The sequence below is a fragment of the Nestor notabilis genome, unplaced genomic scaffold, assembly GCF_000696875.1.
Source record: "Nestor notabilis isolate BGI_N333 unplaced genomic scaffold, ASM69687v1 scaffold30512, whole genome shotgun sequence".
NCBI lineage: Eukaryota > Metazoa > Chordata > Aves > Psittaciformes > Psittacidae > Nestor > Nestor notabilis.
This window is the reverse complement of record NW_009918374.1, coordinates 16,558-41,687: the sequence shown is the minus strand read 5'-3', so window position 1 is coordinate 41,687 and position 25,130 is coordinate 16,558. Positions and strand designations below refer to the sequence as shown.

At 42.1% G+C, this 25,130-nt stretch overlaps 1 protein-coding gene across 1 annotated transcript in view; it reads left to right on the top strand.

Annotated features, from left to right (window-relative positions):
- Positions 1 to 25,130, top strand: part of DNAH10 (dynein, axonemal, heavy chain 10) — a 52,760-nt gene that overhangs the window by 26,020 nt on the left and 1,610 nt on the right. Inside the window, 32 exon segments of the mRNA XM_010009680.1 lie at positions 737 to 882; positions 1,278 to 1,430; positions 1,970 to 2,230; positions 2,898 to 3,070; positions 3,442 to 3,535; positions 4,597 to 4,764; positions 5,066 to 5,254; positions 5,838 to 6,009; positions 6,963 to 7,166; positions 7,931 to 8,011; positions 8,436 to 8,633; positions 9,272 to 9,433; positions 10,555 to 10,729; positions 11,562 to 11,743; positions 12,502 to 12,638; positions 13,515 to 13,732; positions 14,118 to 14,339; positions 14,951 to 15,098; positions 15,595 to 15,874; positions 16,198 to 16,427; positions 17,101 to 17,374; positions 17,806 to 17,910; positions 18,412 to 18,566; positions 19,341 to 19,495; positions 19,728 to 19,911; positions 20,750 to 20,950; positions 22,133 to 22,342; positions 22,709 to 22,804; positions 23,510 to 23,681; positions 24,119 to 24,250; positions 24,532 to 24,743; positions 24,819 to 24,986. Of these exon segments, the coding sequence (XP_010007982.1) occupies positions 737 to 882; positions 1,278 to 1,430; positions 1,970 to 2,230; positions 2,898 to 3,070; positions 3,442 to 3,535; positions 4,597 to 4,764; positions 5,066 to 5,254; positions 5,838 to 6,009; positions 6,963 to 7,166; positions 7,931 to 8,011; positions 8,436 to 8,633; positions 9,272 to 9,433; positions 10,555 to 10,729; positions 11,562 to 11,743; positions 12,502 to 12,638; positions 13,515 to 13,732; positions 14,118 to 14,339; positions 14,951 to 15,098; positions 15,595 to 15,874; positions 16,198 to 16,427; positions 17,101 to 17,374; positions 17,806 to 17,910; positions 18,412 to 18,566; positions 19,341 to 19,495; positions 19,728 to 19,911; positions 20,750 to 20,950; positions 22,133 to 22,342; positions 22,709 to 22,804; positions 23,510 to 23,681; positions 24,119 to 24,250; positions 24,532 to 24,743; positions 24,819 to 24,986 (5,657 nt within the window).

The window sequence follows — 25,130 nt, the reverse complement described above, 5'->3', positions numbered from 1 at the left end:
AGCAGGAATAGAGTTAGTATTTACAGCACTGTGTAATAAAGAAATGGAGAAAGAATAAAAAGCTTGTTTCGGTTAATAAGGCTTATTAGGAGCTATCAATGCCTTTTACAAGCATGAATAGCACAAGATTGACAGTCTGATCTGCCAGAAACTCTTGGAAAAATGTCAGCTCCATGGTTCAAGTAGATAAAAATTACATTCATAAGGCTGTTATTGGTTGTTACTTCAAGCACTGTATAATGGTGACAGTTGCTTTTCACAGTTAAGGACAAATTGAGGCATGTTACTTCATAGTAGTACTTCAGTAAGTCAGGTTAACTTCACTGACACAAATGATGTGATCTCTGAAGTTGCTCTTAATGGCAGGCTATTCACATAGAAAGAAATTAATCTCTGTAGAGTTCTGGGAAAATGATTATGATCCAAATAAATCCTGATTATATCCTTGAAATGGGGATTAAATGGAGCTTAACCAGTCCATAACACTCCTTTACGGAAGATAACTTCTTTTTTAATATATCTATAGGAGAAAAGATCCCAGTGATAAAAATGAAACGAGATGGTTGAGCAATTAAAAATGTCTTTCCACACTGTGAGTTGATATTTCGGATTGTGTCTTTAAGCAACTGCATGTTAATAACTTGAGAGTCTGATCCAGCACTATTCTATAAATATAAATCCCCCAGCTGTACTGCATTTTAATTTAACCTGCTGTCCTGTTCATGGTCTTTTTCAGTGCCTACAGTGGATACAACACGCACTACTTGGTTACTAGAACAGATGGTAAAAATAAAACACCCAGTTGTTCTTGTAGGTGAATCGGGTACATCTAAAACAGCAACTACACAAAACTTCCTAAGCAATCTGGACAAAGACCTTTATGTATGTATGAGGCACTTTGCCTTGTTTGTAAAGCTGCATTTTCATTCTTCGTGTGTTAAATTTGCATTGTCAGGCAATGTCTGTGGATAGCAATATTGACTTTGATAATGTGACTGCAAGCTTCAGACCCAAAGTGTGTGAGTCATTTGAGAATCCCTCAGGATCAAAGATGTTTTATTCTCTCTACCACGTACAGATTCAATTTTAGAAAGGAAATGTATGCTATTGAAGTGCTAAGAATGGGATTACTTTTCTTTGTCATCTGTAATTAAAGTGAATAAACGGACCAGAGAAGTGTTTCCTGTATGTGTAATATAAAGAATATTTTTGAATGCTCTAGCTAAAAAAAAAAGAACAGGTATAACTCCATTCTTATCCATTTTCCCCCTTTGCAGCTACTGCTGACAATTAACTTCTCTTCTCGTACATCATCATTGGACATTCAGAGAAACCTGGAGACGAATGTAGAGAAACGAACTAAAGACATTTATGGCCCTCCTATGGGAAAACGTCTCATTATTTTCATGGATGATATGAATATGCCAAGGGTAAGCTGCCAGTAGTTTGCAAGGAGGTGTAGAGACACTTGGGGTGGCACTGACATGGTCCCTTCAGGCACAGATCAAATGAATCACAAGTCAGGGAGATTCCTGGTATGTGCATGCCTGGATTTCAGCTTAGGAGCTTCAGGACAGTTGGATTTGTGTGCAGTAAGGGGCGTTTCTGTCTGTTACAGTATTTGTTCCATATGAAAGAGAGATCCTGTTGGGTCATTTCTTTATGCCATTAAAATTGTGTTTCTGTGACCTGATATTGGCTGCAAGTTGTGTATTATAGAAACTGTATTTTCTCTTTACAAATGCGATGAAAAAGTACATGCACATTTAGTTTACCTTGGAGAAGAGGTGCTTTTCCCGTAGGAGACATTGGAATGAATGCTCACAATCAGTGCTAGAGCTTTGCAGAGTGTCACTTAGTCCTTGTAATGTTCTCCTGAGTATGGAGCACAGTATTTTTACGTTTATAGCAGTAACTGGCATGCTGATGTACTGTGCTCTAAATATCTTGACTCTTTTGTATCACAAAGGTTGATGAGTATGGCACACAGCAACCCATTGCCTTGTTGAAGCTGCTGCTAGAAAAAGGTTACTTGTATGACCGTGGTAAGGAGATGAACTGTAAATTTCTTCGAGACCTGGATTTTGTTGCTGCCATGGGGAAAGCTGGAGGAGGTCGGAATGAAGTTGACCCTCGATTCATCTCACTCTTCAGTGTTTTTAACATAACTTTTCCTTCTGAGCAATCACTGAATTTGATCTATGCCTCCATCCTGAAAGGCCACACTGCGGTAATTTCACTGTTCTTAAAGGATTGCTCAACAGGTTTTCTGGTTTTAAATAGACAGTTATTTCAGTGGTATCTCAAGACCTGAAATCTTCTGTTATGAGGCTTTCTTATATTTAGAACCTCATGCAAACTTTTCCCTTCCTCTTCTCTTGCTCAGTGGGTTTACACTGTTTTGATGAATTCTTGAGTAATATATAAACATTCAAGTCAGTAGATAATTTATAAACCTGGTGATTTTCATAGGTTGAAACCTGTGAATGATTTGGTTATGGTTCCTGTAACCAAATACACAAAGGTCAGCAAAGTCTTCCCTCAATGACAGTGAAAAATGTAATGTAATGCAGCAGACTGCATTACTAGTAAGTAACTTAAAACAGTTAAATCAGAAAAGAGCAGTTTATTTTTTTGCTCTAGCAGTACTGTGGAAATTCCAGTCACTGATGTTATCTTCAGCACTGCAAGCTTGGGAATGAAGGTGGGGGCTGCCCAAAACTTTGAACTGCAGAATGTTCATAGTACACAGGAATATGAACCTCTGAATATGTTTGCCCTCAGTTATTTGCAATATACCAAGCAGGTTTAAAAGCTGGAAAGCAGAATATGTTTAATAGCACTGAGTTCTCTCTGGGCAGTCTCATGAAAACACCTCTTTTTTCTCATGTTTGCAGATATTTAATGAGTCTATATCCAGCATCTCTGACAAGATTACTGCATGTACTTTGGAGCTTTATAAAATGATTATTTGTGACCTACCCCCTACTCCTTCCAAATTCCATTACATTTTTAACCTGCGGGATCTCTCCAGGGTCTATAATGGACTCGTTCTTACAAATCCAGAGAGGTAAGAAGAGAAAAATTGTCTTTGATGGTCCTACACCTATTTATATTGGGTGAATCAGAGTTAAGATGAGGTAATTTGGTACATGAAATCAGTCACATTTAGTCACTTTTCATTATACCTTTCCCACAATAAGAAAATGTTCGGTAGCATCCTAAATTGAGATCTTGCTCTTGATAAACACTGATGTATCCGTCTTTCTCAAATAAGATATTCAAAGGTAAAAATGCAGCAAATCAGTTATTATGAGAAGAACAACCCCCAGGAAGAGAGTAAAAAAGTCAATCTGGAGTTTGGTCAGTGTGATTAACCATATGGCCTTAGGAATCATGTCAGCTCACTTGGTGCAGTCTGATATTTCGATGTTAATTCAGGTTTCAAACGGTGACCCAGATGGTGAGAGTCTGGAGAAATGAGTGCCTCAGGGTTTTCCATGACAGGCTGATTAATGAAGCAGACAAAGAATTGGTGAGTAATTTCATTTAATTTTTAGTAGTCTCTGGCTATTACTATGGCAACTGATTTGCAACAGCAACATTACCAACTGTTGGACTCGGGGCTGCAGTCAGACTGCAGACTAGTCTAACCACTGTGTTGCTCCATTAATCTGAAACACGGCCTGTGGAGTTTTCTTTTCTAAAATAAAGTGATTGTGGCAGAGTGAGCAAGCAGATCTGCTGAAGGAATGGAAAATGTCACTCACTTTGCCTGTCCAGGAAAAGTGGTTAGCAGTGGCACAGGTGAGAGAGCAGTGCAGGGGAAAACTCAGGAAATCACTTCAAGTCAGTATTTTACTTTAGGAAGGTTATATCAGAATGTGACTATACAATCAAGTAGGAAAAAGAGGGATAAGAGCTGAGACCTTGAACAGTGGATTCAGTTTTGGCTGTTATGCAGATTGGAAAATGCTTTGAATTGTATCTTAAAACACGAGAGAGAATGATGCCAGTTTTATACCTTGAGAATTAGGGGAGGAATTGGGGTAAAGTTTCCTTATATGGAAGCAAGTTGCTTCACAAGTTGCTTAGGTGAAAAGAGGTAGATGAGGATGGTTGCAGATTTTTCTGCTTGACACTTTCTTCTCTAACGAACAGAGATAACATTTCCAGCTCAATTCTCACGACTCAGAATATGTTGCAACTTTTCTGTATTTGTACCTTCATTCAAACTTACAAGATTTGTGAGAAATCTTGGTGGTGAGACATCTATGAATGTTGAGAAGGAAGATTTATTAATAAAATTTTTACACCAACATATGAGAAGTTGGGTTTTTTTTAACAGGCTTCTCTTTTTCTGTCTTAAACTCCTGCAGACTATTGGCTTGAATGATTCTTGAACTGCCTATTACATAATTTTAGAAATCATACATAGAACAAAATAGGAGGCTGTGGTTTTTGGATCTTCTAGTGATATAAGTATCCCCTTGAAATCAGTATTTGGGCAAGAATCTTCATTATCACCTTCAAGTGTTACTGGATTCAGAGTCATCTGCTTTATCACGTTGCCTGACTCATTTCATATCCTTGAAGGTACAAGGTCATATAAAAAACCTGATTGAAGAGAATTTCAAAGATGCCTTGGAGCAGGCCATGAGGGATCCTATTCTTTTTGGAGATTTCAGAATGGCCCTGAATGAAGGAGAACCTCGTATTTATGAAGACATCCAAGACTATGATGCAGCAAAAGCTCTCTTTCAGGTAGCGTGCAGAAACTGTGCCTGATTCTGTCTCTGTGCCGGAGGAACGGGCAGGAGCCTGCCTCAAGCTGTAGAAAACCTGTTCTCTTTCTGTGTGCACATGGTATTTTATGTGCACGGTTACCCATTTGGGATCTGCAGTAATGAAAATTGAAAATCAGCTACAGAGTCAGCAGTGTTTTCCAGTAGTGTATTTTCCCTGAGGAAGGGGAAAGGAATAATTCTGCTAAATGGGTTGTTGTTTTATTAGTGTTATTGGCTCACTGATCTCCTAGTAACATCCTGTCCACCTTTCTCTGCAGGAGATTTTGGAGGAATATAATGAAGTTAATGTTCAAATGAATCTGGTTCTTTTTGATGATGCTTTGGAGCATTTAATCCATGTACATCGCATCATACGGATGGATCAGGGCCATGCCCTGCTCATAGGAGTGGGTGGCTCAGGAAAGCAGTCTCTGACGAGACTGGCTGCCTATACAGCTGGATGTGAGGTTAGTGACCCTGCATCTCTGCAGTGAAGGAAGACAAGGAAAGCAATACTGTGATCAAGATTAAATTGGCTGGGAGGAAGGAAGTCAATCAAGATAAGACCATGCTGGCATCTCTTCCCTTTGGAGAAAAAACAGGGTGAGATGGTTGCCAGGAGGTCTAAACTGATGAGTGTGGGTGATCCAGGCAGGAAGCTGTCAGTGCCTGAATCTGGGTGGTGGCACTGGGGACAGAAAACAAAGATGGGTTTGGCACTGAACAACTAATAGTCCCTAACTACTGCTTTTGCTCCAGTGCTGCTTGAGGAACCTTGTTGTGATTAGTGCTGTAATATTTGAGATAGGAAATGTTCCTCTCTCAGAGGCTGGGAAGGGAAGAACAAAAAAGGAGGCTGAACACAAAGCAATTTTGAAAATGCAATTCTGCAGGGGTGTACAAATGTCATTTTTGATGTACTGCATAATTTTCCTGATACTTACACATTTACTGGTGATAGGGGTGAAACCCAAACCCTTGATCCAGTCTAATTGAAAATCAGTTAGCATCATGTCAGCTGTGTCTTCTCAGTAGATACTGCATCCACAGGTGTTTGAGATCATCTTGAGTCGAGGATACGGAGAAAGTAATTTCCGAGAAGATTTGAAAAGTTTGTACCAGAAGCTGGGTATTGAGAACAAGTCAATGGTCTTCTTGTTCACAGATGGTCATGTAGCAGAAGAGAGTTTCCTGGAACTCATCAACAACATGTTAACTTCAGGTGACTCAAGCAGCCTCTATTACTCTCCATCAGTATCTACTTGTGAAGCAGCCTCAATTACTCTCCATCAGTGTCTTCTTGTGACTCATAATCTCAAATGTAACTCTTGATCCAGCTATTACTGTTTCACCCTGTGTCCTCTGACGCTTTGGTTTCACTTTTCAGCACTACCTAGAATGATCTTAGCCTTCTTAATGGCTTTTGGACATCTTACAGTCGTTAATATGTGTCTGGGAAGGCTATAGGGTTAATTCATGCTGATCATGATGTTGCAGGAGTTAAATTTCTTCTCAGATTGAGGTATAGCTTCAACTGCAGTTGGCCACAAACCCACCTTTTGTCCCATTGGCTTTTGAATAGCTTTCACCTGAACTGTAGCAACTGCTTTTATATATATATCCTTAAATGTAGCTTGGTACCTTTTATGGTATGCAGCAGCTGAAAATGAGCAGCAGCTGGCACTGTGTGACCACCCCCTCTATAGAAGTTCCTACACAGTCTGATTTGAAAACAGATGTGTTAAATCTCATCCCTTTCCTTGGATCAGTTTATCCTCTTCCTGGTTTGCTTACGTCTGTCATTAAGTAACTTACACAATATTTGCCACACGATTGAGAGAATGAAAATGTGAACTAATGGTTTCTTTGGGGAGTTGAAGCACTTTATGTTCTTGTGACAGTTGTGTATGTTGCTGAAGCCCAAACATAAATGAATGAATTATTCCTCTGAATTGCCTTGCATAATCCTAAATACTGTCTCACTATTTTCCATAGGAGCTTAAGGGAGGGGGAGAATCCTAGAGCAATTAATAGGTTCATTCAAACCACCAGAATCATTTTTGCAGAGTTGGGTTTAAAATTCCTGACTCTGGGTTCTCATCTGCCCTATCCCCAGCCATATGGTTTTCTCTTACTAGTTGTTCTCACAAGCATTCTCCTGTCCTTATGTTACAGGGATGGTGCCAGCCCTTTTTCCAGATGATGAAAAAGACAGCATACTAAATCAGATTGGAGGTGAAGCTGCTAAAGCTGGCATGGGCCCAGCTAAAGAGAGTATCTGGCAATATTTTGTAAACAAATGTACAAACAACCTTCACATTGTCCTGGGAATGTCCCCAGTTGGGGAAAGTCTGAGAACATGGTGCAGGAATTTCCCAGGTATGAATTGTACACACTACTTAGTCCCTTTCCTATGAAATTCAGGTTTGCAGAAAAGAGCAAATCTTCAGTGGACACTCGGGGATGTCTGGCAGCTAAAGCTAAGCAGAGCAGGTTCCATGAATAAGGATTAACAGTGCCTGATTTTTTTTCCCAGTTAATTACCACATATCAGCATTATTGATTAGCATTTACCAGATCAGTTCATTTTCCAGATGAACAGCTAGAAATCAATTGGTCCTCCTCACTGAACTGGAAATACACAGTCTATGTCTGCAGCCTTTCTTCTGCAGTTTACAGAAAAACATGTGGCATTAAATCATTATGAAGCTGGGATGGTGGTAAGAGAAACATTATCTAAAGCCAAGAAAAGGGTATGGTGAGAGGAACATCCACTGAGGGCAAAAACGCCCAAGCCACCTGAGGTGCACTTCAGCAAGTGGATGTAAGGAGGCCTGGGAAACTGAAGACACATAAAAGATGAGTATGGGTGGGAATCCATTAAAATACCTTATTGCAGCTCTTGATTGCATCCTGTACGATGGTACAGCCTAAAGAGTAGTACCATGGGGTTGGCAGGACACAGGTGAAAAGTTGGTTGTTTACTATCAAAATAAAAGTATTGACTATTTTCTTGCTAAGCAGGATTCAAATAAGATAGATCCTGTAGGTTCTTGATGCAAATACAGCTAAGCACGGGACTGCCTATTAGAGTCAAGTTTTACAAAGGAATTTTTCATATAACACTATCCTTTTATTTTAAGGCCTTGTCAACAACACTGGTATTGACTGGTTCTTGCCCTGGCCCCCACAGGCCTTGTATGCAGTTGCACAATCCTTTGTTGGTATGTAAAATGTCAGTATTTTAACCCATTAATCCTTTGAATAGCCTAAGAAAGAGATTCTTTACTTTGCAGTTATTGCAGACGTCATGATATGATTTCCCCTTGTGCCTGTTACCCTGAGTCTCATTGGGTACATGCAAAATCCCAGGCAAAAAAGGCTTTTGGGTTGAAGTTTCTTATTCAAATGGATTTAAAAAATGGCTAACCTTCAAGTCCCCAGCACTGCAGACAGTGTGGCCTACCAAGAGGCCCAGATTCACTTCTGACTCTGCTGTGATCCTGCCTTTTGCCCCTAAAAGCAGACTTTTTTCGTGCCTGGCTTAGATGTCCATAAGAAAGATGGTAATTGGCATACTCTTAAAAAATACCAAACCAAACCCCAAACTAACCTTTGAAATTTGTTATGTATTCTACCCAATTTTAGGAAATAGCTCACGCATCCCAGCAGAGAGCTCCCAGGCAGTGATAGAGCACATGGTCATGGTGCATGAATCTGTAGGGGATTTCAGCAAGAGGTTTCTGCAGAAACTGAGACGTACAAACCATGTCACACCGAAGAATTACCTTGATTTTATCAATACTTATGCAAGATTGCTGGAGGAGAAAAACGAGTTCATTTCAGGTAAGGTTATGTAGATGTTTTCTGCTTTTTATTAAGTGATGGAAATGTTTTAAGAAGAAAACAAATTGTGGTGAGAACCCCACATATGACCCACATTATGCAAAAACTGTTTTCTCAGTACTATCTCAAATGCTGTGCTGGCATCTGGCTTTGACACTGGACCATTATCCTGGCCACATGTGAATGTTCAGACTCTGTCAAATGGTGGGTTCTCCTCAAATTCTTGTATGCATGAACCTGGGCCAGAATCTCCAAACCAGACAATCCTCTGTTTGGGGAGGAGTCTGATTAAATCTAATACCAGCTCAGCCTAGCTCAAGGTTTGACATACTTTCTCAAGCAGCAACTCTTACTCATACTTCAGTGGGCACTGAAATATGTGAAGAGGATAAAACATGAACAGTATAATATGGAAAGCGACTTGTGGCACAGGGCCACTTTGTGGCAGCTTAAGAGACATTAAAAACATCTTGTGTGGGAGGCTTAGGAAAGGAAAAATCTCTAAGAGTCATTTTCCTGTCATAACCAAGGTTTGCCTTGCTACAGAGTGCACCTTTAAGCATATTTTCCTTGTCTATTGCTGTGTGGTAGTATATAATCAACAAATCACTGTAAGCTTTTCCTTTTTTCCTACCTAGCACATTGTAAACGGCTGGATGGGGGCTTAGTTAAACTGAAGGAAGCTAGTGTCCAGCTGGTTGAGCTGAACCAGAAACTTGCTGAGCAAGAGATTGTGCTGGCAGAAAAATCAGCTGCTTGTGAGGCTTTGTTACGAGAGATATCAGAAAACACAGAAGTAGGTAGGTGGTTTACAACTACTGCAGTGTTTCCCAGGCTAAGCAAGACTCACACAGTCTGGGTTGAGTTGGGCTGCGTTGGGTTGGAAAACCCTTTGTGAGCTCCAGCTGCTTCTAGAGACAGAACTCCTGTTCTGTCTGTGCTGATCTCATGTCATGCTAGAAGAGTAGGTCCCCTGTCTTGCTGAGATTGCCATCTTTGCTATTTATTTGCTCTACAGGACTTGACACAACTCAGTACTATGTTTGCCTTCCCTTTCCAAGGTGTAGGGTATAACATGGGAAAGAGGCATTAGCAAAAAAGGGACTGTCCTGGGTTCAGCTACAGCAGTCATTTTTTCTCCTTCTTAGTAGCTGGTGCAGTGCTGTGTTTTTGACTTTCAGTCTGGGAACAATGCTGATAACACCGATGTTTTTAGTTGTTGCTAAGTAATGTTTACTCTGACCAAGGACTTTCTCAGTCTCATGCTTTGCCAGAGAGGAGGGGAAGCCAGGAGGAAGCAGAGACAGGACACCTGACCCAAACTGGCCAAAGGGCTATTCCATACCACAGCACGTCATGCCCAGTATAGAAACTGGGGGGAGTTACCTGGAAGGCCCAGATCGCTACTCGGGTCGGGCTGGGTATCGGTCGGCGGGTGGTGAGCGGTTGTGTCCTTTTCCCTTGTTATTCCTCTTATCATTATTATTGGTAGCAGTAGTGGTTTGTATTATACCTTAGTTACTGGAGAGCTGTTATCTCAACTCGTGGGAGTTATATTCCTTCGATTCTCCTCCCCATCCCTCCGGGAGCAGGGGGAGGAAGGAAAAGGGGGGGAGTGAGCGAGCGGCTGCGTGGTTCCAAGTTGCCGGCTGGGCTTAAACCACGACAGGGACCTTCTGATTCGGAAAATTACTATTAAAGGAAAAACAGAGGGGAGCATGGGAGAAAAAGAGATTGTGTGTGTTGTGTTCCTGACCCCGTAATGGAACTGTGAACACTGGCAAGCTAGCACAGAAAGGTACTGAGTTGATGGTGATTCCTGAGCCAAGAGCAAATCTATATTAGTATATTAACATATTAGTATATGTTCTGTATATATATCTGAATAATCCATTTATGGTCCTGCCTTTACAATTCCTAGCTGAGGAGAAGAAAAAACAGGCTGAAGAGAAAGCTGTGGAGATGGAGGAACAGAATAAGATTATTGCTGTGGAGAAGGCGGCTGCTGAGTCAGCTTTGGCTGAAGTCATACCTATTCTAGATGCTGCCAAACTGGAGCTTCAGAAGCTTGACAAGTCTGATGTTACTGAGATCAGGTGACTCATCTGGATGTACAGTAGCATAAGTTCTTGGAAATACACTGAGAGACCCTTGTTTTGCAGGGTCTGAGCCTTTGCCTCACCTTTGTCACCTGCATATGAAGGTCAGGACATCAGTTGTCCAGGTGCTGAGGTCACAACATAATCCCCTGATTCTTAGCCCAGGACTTCCCCTCAAGCCTGTTCTTCCAGTCCTTTGATGTCTTCCCCATATTTCTCTACTCTGTATCTGAGGCACTAGAAACTGCTGTGGCTTTTGCCTGAGCAGTGGCTGCCAAACCCCTTCGTTCCTCATCTGTGTTTATTCTATGTGAATAGGAACAAATACCAGTTACTTTCCAGGGATGCTTTGATAGCATGAAAATATATTTCTGTGCTGAATTAACTTCTCCCTGTGTTTTTATAATACATCTGGTATTTGGTGATTTAGGTATCCAGTCCCTGGCTCTCCCTGAAACAGCAACAGCTCTCCCTTCCCTGCCACACTTGTTTAGTTTTATTTCTCCCGTAGAGCTCTGGATTCTTCCTGTGCTGCTTCTCCCAGTGGACAGCTGCTTCACCACCCTAGGGAAGAATAGGATTTTAGGACTTCTGCTGTTGAAATCCTTTGGAATTTCATTGATCAGATTGTCTGAATACAGGAATCTGTTCTGAGCTTTTGACTAGTCAATAATTTCTTGTGTGGCCTGGGTTATCTTTTTCACTTTGTGTAAGTTGTCTTACGTATAGCTCTTGTATTGCAGTGACTCTTAACTGGAAGTACCCATGTCTGGCATGAGATGCTTTGTCTCCTTTTTCTCTTCCACTGTCTCTTTCATCTGTTTTCTAGATCCTTTGCAAAACCCCCTGTCCAGGTGCAGGCTGTTTTGGAATGTGTTCTTATAATAAGAGGTTACAAAGAATTAAACTGGAAGACAGCCAAAGGAATGATGTCTGAGGCAAATTTCCTGCGATCCCTGATGGAGATAGATTTTGATGGAATTACACAGAGTCAAGTGAAAGCCGTCCGAGGTAAATTACTGATCTGTAGGTTTGGAATGAACATTGGATCTTGTTAATGTCATTAGCTGTGTCAGTGACAATCCTTCCAGTGTTGTTTGGGAGGGTGGGATTCACTGTGCAAAGAGACAGCACTGTCTGTGGTGCCGCGGGTGTTGCTCTGTTGGGATGACTGGGATTTTCAGAGTTCAGAGACCTTCTATTGTGGTTACATCCAGTTTATACCTCAGCTAGGGTCTTACACACTCTGGTTTACAGCAGGCAAGAAGCAAACAGGATAGCTGAGCAGGCCTGCTGTCTGCTTTTAGTGACTTAGTAGAATTAGGACCCTCATCTATGTGGTGGCAGTTAAAATGTGATAAATACAGAGTGGAAAGGAGATAAGCTCTGTCTAAAGCTTATGGGCCAAACTTTGCGCATGCTCACAAGGGTGTAATCCAGAGTAGTTCTATAAAGAGGGGCATTTAGCTCTTTGAACAAAATTGCATCTGACTGCTGCAGAGAAGAAACCCCATGATCCTCAGCCATGCTGAACAACTCCTGGATGCACTCCCTTCATGGAGAGAGAACTTGAGCAATCACTAGCAATACTGTGCCTGTATTGCCACAGCCCTGTAGCTTCATCTTAAGGTCAGAGTCTCTTTAATATTCTAATAAATATTTCTTACTGTTTATTATATCATTGCTTGATATCACTGGTAGGGAAAGTGGATTCTCTGAGGATTTCTACACTATAACTCAACTCACTTGCAATATTTTTGTGGGTTTAGGTGTGTTAAAGAGTCTTAATACTACCTTCAGTGACATGGAGCAAGTTAGCAGAGCAGGACTGGGGATGTTAAAGTTTGTTGATGCTGTGATGAGCTACTGTGATGTAGTTAAAGAAGTCAAGCCAAAGAGAGAAAAGGTAAAGTGTGTGGTTTCAAACTCAGAGGATGAAGCATGATCCTCATGAGAATAATAATACAATTTCTCAGACTGCCCTTTTCTTTTCTTAAAAGTGCTTAGAAAGAGGTGTTTAGGAGAGCTCTTGCAGTAGGAGTGGGGCAGGTACTCAGTTATAAATTGCTGTGTTTGTTGTGTCATGATGCTGGGACGTGGTTTCCCATCGATGCCAGTGCTTGAAGGAGGAGGGAAGAACATGTTCAATTGGAATTTCATAATTTAACGTGCTTAGAAAAACACAGTTTTAGCTGTCAATTGAAAATAGACTTGAAAACACATGGCATTTGGACAGAGCAGAGCTCAGCAGTACACAGCATCCATGTCACTTAAGTACAGGCTTCTTCATTAATGTTTTTTAGAGTGACTGGGAAGTTAGCTGTATTGCCAAAGGAAATCTAATGTCCAACAGATGATGGTGGGAAACTTTCTTCAAGAAGAGGTTATTATATACAACTGACTACTGAGAAAGTATGTTCACTAGATGATGAGTCTGACTGTTTTTTGAGGCCTTAATACTGTTATTAAACAGACAAACCTCCCCTTTTGTCATAGGATGACAGTCCCACTGACCTCCAGTGTCAACAGGACTGTCACATGCTTTAATATACCTTGTGGGTACAAAACTCTAGGAGATTTTTCTGCTTTTGAACTGTAGTATCAGACCATGATGTATATGTTTGTGATGGGGAGAGGTGAGTGAGAGACAGCGCTTACGCTGTTTACTACCAGGACACTTCGAAGTATATGAAGTAGGCAAAAGAAAGCTGAGAACTTCAGACTTCTCTCCAAAGCCCTTCTTTCCTCTGATACTCTTGTGCTTCTTCCTCATGTAATGTAGGTGGCTAGGCTAGAACGAAACTATTTCTTAAGTAAGCGGGAACTGGAAAGGATAAAGACAGAGTTGGCTAGAATTCAGGAGGAACTTAAAGCTTTGGGGGACAAATATCAAGCGGCCATAACCGAAAAACAACAGTTACAAGAAGAGGCAGAGATTATGCAGAGAAGATTATATGCTGCTGGCAAGCTCATCTCTGGCTTGGGATCTGAGAACGAGAGGTAAGTCTATATACAGAGAGGAACATTTTGACATCAGAGGGTCATATGTCAGGGATAAAACTGACTCAGAATGAGGCATTTTTGGAAATGTCATTTCCTGTGATGTTTGTTTCTGAGAAGAGCTAATAACTGTTCTAAGGTAAACTCAGTTTGTTCTTGAAAAATAGTAACAATGTTTGGTGTGGCAGAAAAAGATGAATTCAGATTAAAAGGAAGAAGGTTCGGATCAATTCAGTGTCTGTGGCCATCATAGCAGTGAGAGAACAATTGATTGTAAATTTGGCAGTCTGTCTCAGCCTACATCTAAAGAAGCAGCAGCTGCAAGTTCTGCGCATAAACCCCATCTCCCAGGTACAGACTGACCCAGGATTCCCTTATAATTCAGGTGGAAAAAGGAATATGAGGACTATGAAATACGTAAAGTGAAGTTGCTTGGAGACTGTCTGCTCTGTGCTGCCTTTCTGAGCTATGAAGGAGCATTCAGCTGGGATTTTCGTAACGAAATGGTGTATCAAGTGTGGCAAGAAGATATTCGCTCACGAGAGATTCCTCTCAGTCAACCATTTAAGTTAGAAAACCTCCTGACTAACGAGGTGGAGGTTAGCAGGTATGTCCTGACAAGAAACCCAGTGACCACTGCATGTGAAACTGTGAAGTGGGAATCTGGCTCTGAATCTGTAGCATAGAGTTGGCATCGTGGGTGGAGGTGCAGAGAGAGCCCCTTTTACGTTCATGTCTCAAAGATGGCAAGGAGACAAATCATTTTTCTTCTGGTTAATGGAGGCTGTTCGTTGTAACAGACTGTTGTACTTTGCACTCCAAGAACATTCACTGAACTTAGACACATATAAACCCTTCTAGGAAATTTTTAAGGAGTTATCCAAAATGCGTGTTCCCACAGCTCAAGAGGACTCTTCTGATTTACTTAAATGAATTTGGAATTAAACCCATGCCTAAATAGCCCAGATTTCAACTACTTCAGGATTACTCACCAAATGCAACAGTGTTTTGAGTAGTATACTTACAAATGACTAAGACAAGTCATTCCAAGCTTTGACACTGTTCTCCCACTCACATATACTGTATGTTTCCTTGTGTGTCTAATAGTGTCTAATAGCTCAATTAATTGCATAATTTTAATGACAAATGAAATGTGCTTCTCTGCCATCAAATTCATCTATTCATCCCAGCCCGATCTTTGATTCATTCCATTCCCAGATGGGTTTCCCAGGGATTGCCTCCAGATGAGCTCTCTGTCCAGAATGGCATCCTGACTACATACGCAAGCCGCTTCCCACTCTGCATTGACCCACAGCAACAGGCATTGCATTGGGTTAAGAAGAAAGAAGAAAAAAATAACCTGAGGGTAAAGAGAAATTATCATTTTGCCTCTACTGGTTGTTCTAAAAGCTACCTAAATAACTGTCACCTTGAATGGGGAACTGATTGTGTACTGACAAATGTGCTGACTTGTGTCTCTAAAATAGATAGTGTTTTATCTCGGCTCCAGGATGGAGTTTTCATGTAGGACAGTTAACACAGGCAGAGGCACAGCTGGAACTTTGGAGAATAGTTCTCCAACTGGAAATTATTTCCCTGCCCACAGCAGGGGGGTTGGAACTAGATGATCTTAAGGTCCTTTCCAACCCAAACTATTCTGTGATTCTGTGGTTCTTGACTAATCAGGAAAAAAAAGCACCTCTGCTGTTTGGTACCAGTGCAGTTTGTATCATCTCTAAAAGGAAAGACAAAAAGCAACAAAGAGCAAACTTCATTAGTGCTGGCAACTCTCGTTAAAATAATAATGTTCTTCAAATTGAGTATCAGTTCTCTTTTCATATCTTCCCATTATTCTCTTGCAGATGGCTTCCTTTAATGACCCAGATTTTCTTAAACAGCTAGAGCTGGCCATAAAGTATGGACATCCTTTCTTGTTGCATGGTGTTGATGAATACATTGATCCTGTGATAGACAATGTCTTAGAGAAGAATATCAAAGTTGTACAGGGGAGAACATTCGTTGTCCTGGGTGACAAAGAGGTTGACTATGACAGTAGTTTTAGATTCTACCTGAACACCAAATTATCAAACCCTAAGTATTCTCCCTCCGTGTTTGGCAAAGCTATGGTTATCAATTATACAGGTAAGCAAAAGTGTGTATTTACTAACGAAGCAGTGATGGTGCTGTAGTGCAAATTTAGGGCCTGGGTAGTTGTCTGAAACAACAATGAAACTCTAAAGAATTGAGAGTCTCCTTTATACTTAGCATCTGATTTAACAGAAAATCCTTCTCACTCCTCTCTTCTAATCTGAACTTGAGCCAAATATCTCTTCTTGCACCAGTCAGGGTGGGATGCTTTGGTAGAATTAAGATACAGAGTTATTAACCAAGTCACTCTGTTGAATTGCTGTAGTTCTATGAGGTGAGTGAGATGAAAGCTCTTCTGTGTGTGTGTGCATCTGCAGTTACACTGAAGGGTCTAGAGGATCAGTTGCTCAGCGTCATTACGGGTTTTGAAAGAAAGGAATTGGAAGAACAGAGAGAACAGCTCATCCAGGAGACAAGTGACAACAAAAACTTGCTAAAAGTTCTGGAAGACTCTCTCCTTCGGGAGCTGACATCTTCCACGGGAAACATGTTGGACAACTTGGATTTAGTGCAGACCCTGGAAGAGACAAAAACCAAAGCTACTGAGGTACCAGCTCGAGGCTTTTTGAAAGGATATCTACTAATAAAGCACTGTGTTTCCTTTTTAATTGTGCTCCATCTTTCACCCTTGCAGCTAGGAATTAGTTTGAAAGGAAATTGAGAGTTTTCTCATCATGTCGCATTTTCAGTACTGACAAAGAACCAAACCAAAGCAGAAAAGTCCTGATCAGGACCAAAGTAATGGATGTTTTCAGTTTGGGAGCAAAGAGCATATGATATGTTTCTTTCAGCTCTGAAAGAACCTTTGTCTTGTATCAGATCTGAAATGAAAAATTAAGGTGTTTGTTACTTGGAGGATGTAGAATCTCCTTTCTTGGAGGTTTTCAGGCTGTAGCTGGGCAGAGCCACAGCTGACCTGATCTAGTGGTGGTCATTGTTAGCTTTGGGTGAAAGTTTGATCCAAAGAACCCCAGAGGGCCCTTCCCACACAATTTCCTTGATTATGTGTAAATATTTGCCTCTATTTAAATATGCAGGGTGGGATTAATTTGATCTAACTTTTCATTTTCACAATTCATACTGCTGCTTTTGGGTTACCTGCCCAGATTCCCTCTAGAGGCAACAGAGAGAGGCAGGCACTGAATAGCCCTGCTTGTTGTGATATAATATACATGCTGTGTACCAGTGCAGTAATTCCATGTGTGTAAAATCATGGCTAGGTGATTGAAAAACTGAGTCTGGCTGAGACCACAGCGGTGGATATTGATCGTCTTCGTGATGGCTACAGACCAGCTGCCAGGAGAGGGGCCATTTTATTCTCTGTTTTGTCTGAAATGGCACTTGTCAACATAATGTATCAGTACTCCCTGGCCTCCTTCTTAGAGGTTTTTGGATTCTCTCTTCGGAAATCCATGCCCAGTCCTATTCTCCCAAAGAGGTTAAAAAACATCATGGATACACTGACTTTCAACACCTATAACTATGTCTGCACAGGTTAGTACGATTTAGTGATGGGCTGATAATGTGTTGTGAAAATGCTTGTTAAAAGCCATCTCTTCAGATGATTTACATTAAAAGAGGCAAGTTACCAAAGAGTGAATTCACTAATGGTCAGTTCTCAGCATTGGTCCTGTTTTACACTTTGCTCCCTGCTGTTTACTGTTTGACTCTGCATATTGCCAATGTAACTTGTAAAGAACAGTTTTTCTTAATACAGTTACAAACAGTAAATTGCAGCTATGGATCTTACATCTCTGGATGTAGCTCACAGATGCTGTTTTGACTCTGTGAGCCTGATCCAAAGCCCCATGTTTGATCACCCTGATCTTTGTGGGGTGACCAGATGCAGGATGTGGATTTAAAGATTGCTCCAGATCCACAAGTTTTAGCATTTGATTTTTTAAAATCTTGTTCTTTTAACATAGGCTTGTTTGAGAGGCACAAGTTGCTGTTTTCCTTTAATATGACTGTCAAGATAGAACAAGCCGATGGCAGAGTTCCACAAGAAGAATTTGAGTTCTTTTTGAAAGGTAAAATCAATATTTATATATAAATATAGATCTATATGTAGCAACAGCTAAAAGATCTTTTGAAGATAGATTTTTCAGTAGATATGATGTGCTGTAAGAGCTAGCATGTAGAGAAACCACTGAGCACAGCTGAAACCATCTGGTTTACACAAATGGTGGATTCTGCTACTTAGATTTTGGTCACTTTGTTAAACAGCAGAGAGGCTCATCTTTCTCTGCAGATGTTGCCAAATCTCACATTAGCTAATTATTAGGATGTTACCTGAGAATATAATCTTTAGTTATTTTCTGACTATGTATAAAAATGTCTGTAGAGTTGAGACTCTGGCTTTTGCCAGCACTTGTACGATGCCATCTTTTCTTCAGCTGATCAGTTTAACCTTACAGTGCTTCCAGAAACAAATTTCCCTTTGGCTCCTCTGTGCAGAGGGACTGTATGTGTGGTCATGCATTGGAGAATTTATGACATGGGCATTCTCTCTGGTTTCTGAATGGGACTAGGCAATGTTTCCCTGGAGAAGAGTGAACGAAAGAAGCCGTACGCTTGGCTTCCAGATCAAGGCTGGGAAGACCTAATGCGCTTGTCTGAACTGTTTCCTGAGAAATTTGAATCTCTTCCAGATGATGTGGAAGACAATGCAGATGTATGGAAAAATGTACGTGCTTTTTTTGCAGTCCTGTTCTCTCTCCTTGTTCTTCTCCTGGTATTAAATGTTCAAGTATGATGCAATGTGCCGTTGCGCTCGGCAGGAGGCACGTCACCACTGGCTGTTTCTGTTAAGGCCTTGCTTTTTTTCTTGCCCTCATTTAGTGATTGGCTTATTTCCAGAAGAATCAAGGCCCTTATTGTTTCAGAAACAAACCCAAAAAGTCTTCCCTGGTGTACTGTAGATGTTTTATTTTCCAGTTAAATGCCTTACTTATTTGTCCTATTGAAGTCAGTGGAATTTTTGCTGTTGATTTCAACAGTCAACATTTCACTCATTTTTGTACTGCAAAAGTGTACTTTGATCTTGCAGCAGTGAGTTCTATGGACTGGTTACAAACACAGACTTGCCTTTGTTCTACCTTTAGTTTCATTCCGTGTCTTCTTGCTTTACAAGAAGTCTTTCTGTGAGCAACCTGTTAATATTTTTTGCTTTAGATACTCTTTTTTGTATCTTAAGAGAATTACTTGACATAAAGGGGAAGTACAAATGTGTTTCTGGGCTTGAATACTTCATACTGAGAAAGTTTAACTTTATATTCACTTAATGCTCTTTATATTCACTTCATCTTTTAATATTTCTTTGCAGCTGACTGACTCTCTTCTTTGACCTTCTCGTGTCTCTTGTTCCTCATTAATCAAACTGCTTTTCTCCACTTTCCTGGTACTTTCATTGATAGAGCCATTGGATTCATTTGCGTTGTCTCCCATCTCTTCTTGCCAGTGGTATGACACAGATGCTGTGGAGCAGATACCATTCCCCATGCAGTACCAGGAAGAGCTCTCAGACTTCCAGAAGCTCCTGCTTCTACGGTGTTTCCGGGTGGACCGGCTCTATCGGGCAGTCACGGACTATGTTACTCTGACAATGGGTGAGAAGTAAGTCACCCTCTTCCTCCACATCCAAATCACACTGGTCAGGTATTCCTGAAATATGTAATGCCTGTATATACACAGAAACTGTAAATGATTTTGTAATCTGCCTAAACAACAGAGCATCAATTCTCTCTGCATCCTTTCCATGCAGTTTGCAGTGAGCTGTGATGTTTGTGTAGAAGTCACTGCTGCTCTCGTGCAAATCAGCAGTTTATTGTGCTGCTTTTCCTACCAGGTATGTGCAGCCCCCAGTGATCAGCTTTGAAGCTATCTTCGAGCAGAGCAGTCCTTCCTCACCAGTTGTTTTTATCTTAAGTCCTGGCTCTGATCCTATCAGTGACCTCATGAAACTGGCCGAGAGGACAGGATTTGGAGGGGATAGACTCAAATTCCTAGCTATGGGACAAGGCCAAGAAAAGGTAATCTCAGTGGGAGGGTAAGGACGTGCTGTGTGCAGGAAATTGGTCTGCGAGTTGCAAATCATGCTTCTAATGTTGTGGGCCTGTTCACGTTTCCTTTCCAAAGGTCTGCTCCATTATAAAGGGAGTTACTTTGTGATTCAGGCACAGTATGATTTGCCAGCCTGGGAATAATGCTGCAATGTGAAAGGGGGCATTTAGCTGATTGGCTGATGTTATGGTTTGGGTAAGGATAGATTCAGAATGATATCATTGTCTGTTAAAAAAGTTTTTCTGAGAAGATGTTACTGTGCAGCCTTTCAGAGGTTACTCAGTGACCCTCTGGCTCTGTGTATGGACACGAGTTGATTGGAAGTCATAGTGTTTGTTACCAAAAAGATATCCTGCTACTTTTCTGTCTTCCCCGTGGCTTTCCTTTTTGCTGTGGACACTACAGCAGGGATGTCTGTAGCTTGGTAGGTGACTGAATTTGCTGTGATTCCAGTCAGTGGGAGAACTCCTGTTTGTTAGATTCATTTGGATGATCACTTCTTGGTGATCTTCACCCTCTTCTGGGCCACCAACACTCCTGCACCGTTGTGAAATGCTTCAATGCTCTGCTTGACTTTTAATTTGCAAAAAGTAATTAATGAAATAAAAAAAGCATCTCAGAGCAACTTCTTGTGGTATTGTAAAAGGCCTGTTCTCAGCAAGGAGCATTCTGGTACATCTCCTAAAGCTAACTAAAAGGCTGAGTCCTTGCCAGCAGGAGGAAATCCACTGCGCTCACCCATCAGAGTCAGTTTGCTCACAGGATAAAGGGAGAGTTACTCACAGGTGATTCTTTCCCTCTCTTAAGATCGCTTTGCAGATGCTGGCGGATGTAGTGGTCAGTGGAGATTGGCTGATGTTGCAGAACTGTCACCTCTTGGTGAAGTGGCTCATCAATCTGGAAAAGGCCCTGGAAAACATTACGAAGCCTCACAACGACTTTCGCCTCTGGCTGACTACTGACCCGACCGAGGGCTTCCCGATTGGAATACTGCAGAAGTCCTTGAAGGTACAGTGCAGTGGGGAAACCATGGGCAGGAGGACATGACTGCTGCTCTTAGTCAGCAAAACAGAGTGGGTTTGGGAGGAGCATGACCTGAATGCAGCATGTTGATTTGGGATGTATGTACGCTGGCTCTTTGTCTTTATAAGCCAAATCCTTTTCTCACCCTCCTCTTTATCTTATGGTGACTTTTCCTGTGGGTGAAGGGCTTTTTTTTTTATTTCAGAGTAGAGGTTTGTGAGTAAACCGGGAGATGTGACAAATGCTCTTTAGTGTCAAATGCTGCCACAAGTGAGGAGTATCTGGAGAGACAGAAACAGCCCGGTCAGCCCTGATGCTGAGCCTGTGTCTCGCCTGGCAACAGTGCCAGTGGAGCAGACGTTGTAATAGGATAATGGTTTCCAGCTGCTCCTCCAGGCTGCAGCGTTCATCACGAGCAGCTGAGCTGATTACTTTGAAGGCCCAAGCCACGATACTCTCTTAATGCTCGTTTCTGTGGCTGCTTCACTTCTGTTGTGGTGAACCAGTCCTGGAAATACAGTTGTTTTATTTCACAGATTTGCAAGCAGTGACATGACAGATCCACCCACTACGTGCTCTGTGTATCAATGGCAGCTCTGGAGCATTCACCTCCAGCAGTGCTTAGTGGTGCACTGGGGAGGAGTGAGCATGAACATACCTTTTAAGACTGCAAATGCAGACGTTGTAGGTCCAGTTGTGAGCAGTGAGAACAAAGGTTTTATGGCACTTAGAAAAAGCTGCCAGGAAGCTGGCTCTGCCTCAGTTTGGTCGTCAGTAAAGCCATGTTAAAGACTGGTAAAGCATCTTACTGTGGTGGCATGTAGGGGACACCAGAATGTGTAAAGTACTGATGTTACAGTAAATCTGATCTTCAAGTGTGACAAATACTAAGGTCTTTCCAATACCATGACTAGTTCTAAAATAATAGTGAGTTTCTCTTTACAGATGTGTGTTTACCCTGATAAATTCTATTCTGTTCACATTCTGTGATTAGAAAAGGTCTGTTTCATGTCTGTACTTAAGAAAAATATCTCCATATTGATAAGACTTTGGAAAGCTGCTCAGAATTTCCACCCTTGCATTGTAGAGCTTGGGAGTGTGATACATTTACGGCTCATTTTCCTGAGGCTATCCAGTGACTGACAGCTTCCCTATCATTTTGTCCAGGTTGTGACAGAGCCACCGAATGGCCTGAAACTGAATATGAGAGCCACCTACTTCAGAATTCCTGAGGATGCCTTAGAGCAGTGCCCACATCCTGCCTTTAAATCCTTAGTCTATGTCTTGGCATTTTTCCACGCTGTAGTTCAGGAGAGAAGGAAGTTTGGGAAGGTTGGCTGGAATGTTCCGTATGATTTTAATGAGTCTGATTTCCAGGTAAGAAAATAATTACAATGGTTCCTGTACTCTTGAGTTGCTCAGATTGCTTCTGAAAACACACGGTCTGTCCAGCTCTGATCCCTTCTCACAGTAACATTTTGCTTCATGCTTTTTCTGCTGCTGTGGAGTTATGTAGACACCTGGTCTTCTGTAATATCAATTTTGGCCACTAAAAATTAATCCGATTCCAAATCCTTCACATTTATATTACCTCTCTCATGGGTCTCTTTTCTAAAGAGTATTTATGCTTTTTAATTATTTGAGAAATGTTAGTTTTAAAACAAGCACTAGGTTAAATAAAGTCTATATACATGTATAGTTGATTTATGAATCTTATCTTGCATATTCCAACAACTTTATTAGGTCTGCATGGAAATTCTTAACACATACTTGTCAAAAGCTTTCCAGCAAAATGATGATAAAATCCCCTGGAGCAGTCTCAAATATCTCATTGGTGAGGTGAGTGCCTACACTGTCACTAGGGAGCACTTGATGGTGAAATCATCCAGGTAAATGATGTTTCCTTTCTCCATGGGCTGTATCCTCAAGTAGAGCTGAGGATCCCTCCTGGGCAGTCTTGAAACTCCCGTGTAGCCCTGAGCAAGTCACTTCATCTCACTGTCTCAATGAAATAGGGCCACTGGGTGTAGCTGCACAACAGGGGAGTTACGGTGCTTAATTAATTTTGAATGAGAGCGCCCTTGGGGGACCCTGCTGGAAGGCACTGAACAGCACAGCCCCACAGTGTTACCGGCTCAGTGTGTGCTGCTGATGTGCGCTCTACGCGTGTTCCCAAAGCTCTTGCCATGCAGTACGTGGCTGTATTGTGTTTTGTATATGCAGTGTTGGTTCATGTACACAGCAGTGTAGCTGCTATGAAATCCTGCAGAAAGCTCTTATTTTGCAGCACTTAGTCACAGCTGAGCATGAGCCAGCACCCGAGGAAGGTGCCACTGCACATAAAGCTCAAAGAGGGGCCATTAGAAGTGCCTGGAGCTTTCCAGACTAAGACCAAAGACTTGGGAGGGGGCTAGAGGAGATGTACTTGGTGTCCCATGAGGGAGACAGCATCACAGCGTGCAGTCACTGTAAAAGCAGAGTATTTTGGAGCGTGGTTGCTGCTCCAAGGGCCAGCACTGTAACACTGCTGTGCTTCGTTCCCAGGTGATGTACGGTGGGCGCGCAATCGACAGCTTCGACCGCCGCATTCTGACCGTCTACATGGACGAGTACCTCGGGGACTTCATATTTGACACATTCCAAGTGTTTCATTTTTATAAAAACAACAAGGTTGATTACAAGATTCCACAAGGGACTGTAAAGGATGACTTTGTTGGTAAGAAATGCTTTTCCTGCCACGTATGTTAGCATTAGTAAAACCGTGAACTCTATTCCCAGTATATGTTCTCTCTGTATGACATTGCTGCCTATGAGAAGGTGAAGGAATGTCAGGCAGTTTGTGTGTATTGTGGTGTTCCAGCCCACTGGGGAGACTGCTCTTGCTTTATATGAGCGGCCTCTCTAATATAAAGAGAGCTCCAGCAAGCTCCTCATGTCCTTAAAAGAAATAAAATCCCCAGGTAACTGCATGTTAATTTTGTTTGATACCTTTCTAAGGGGTTAAAAATGTTTATTTGATCCTTGCAGTGTTTCAACCCCAGCTGTAACACTTTTCCCAAGCAGAGCAGCAACAGAAGTCCCTGCACTATTCTCTTTTGCCTGGTAGCTCTGGTTTAATTATCACATCTTTAGGAGCATGTTTTTGTCTTGCAGAGGCGATCGAATCGCTGCCGCTGGCCAACACCCCGGAGGTGTTTGGTCTTCATGCCAATGCCGAGATTGGGTACTACACACAAGCAGTGCGGGATATGTGGAGCCACCTCCTCGAGCTGCAGCCTCAGACGGGTGTGTTCTCCATGACTGGTTGTGTAAATGAGAATCAGGAGGTGGCTGGTGAGCTCCCAGCCAGCCTGTCACAGCCCGCCTCAGGGTGCACCCTGGGTGGGGATGAGGAGATCATGGGGAGCACGGGAGCAGGTCATGGTGTGCCCAAGGGAGGCTGCTGCAGCAGAGCGTGAGGCTTCGATGCCAGAAGGGGAGGCAGCTCTCAGAGTTCCCCTAGGGAGTTAACAGCAGGAAGGGGTAGCCTGTGCAGACCTAGTCTCACTCAACCGTGTTGGTTTCAGGTGAAACTGGAATGGGAATCAGTCGAGATGAATACATTGCAAACATTGCTAAGGATATAGAGAACAAAATACCGCAAGTGTTCGATCTCGACCAGATACGGAGACATTTTGGACGAGACCTTTCCCCTACAACCGTGGTGCTGCTGCAGGAGCTGGAACGTTTTAATAAGCTGATTGTTCGCATGGCGAAGTCACTGGCTGAGCTACAGCGTGTGAGTGAGGACACAGCTACTGCTGCGCACAGCAGCTACAGTCAGTCAGGCCTCAGCCTCTCACTGTCTTTCCAGGCCTTGGCTGGGGAAGTTGGGATGAGCAGTGAACTGGACGATGTGGCTCGGGCTCTCTTTAACGGGCAGATTCCCGGCATCTGGCGGCGGCTGGCTCCTGACACGCTCAAAACACTTGGAAACTGGATTATTTTCTTTATAGATCGGTATAAGCAGTACAGCAGCTGGGTAAGTGAGTGCCTCCAGAAAGCCTTTTGTTGTGTTAATCTGCATGATAAGCTGTCCATGCTGCACTAGGTAAGTTACTTGAACTGATGCCAGTCACTGCCAAGCACCATGATGAATTGTTGCACGACAGACTGGCCACTGGCC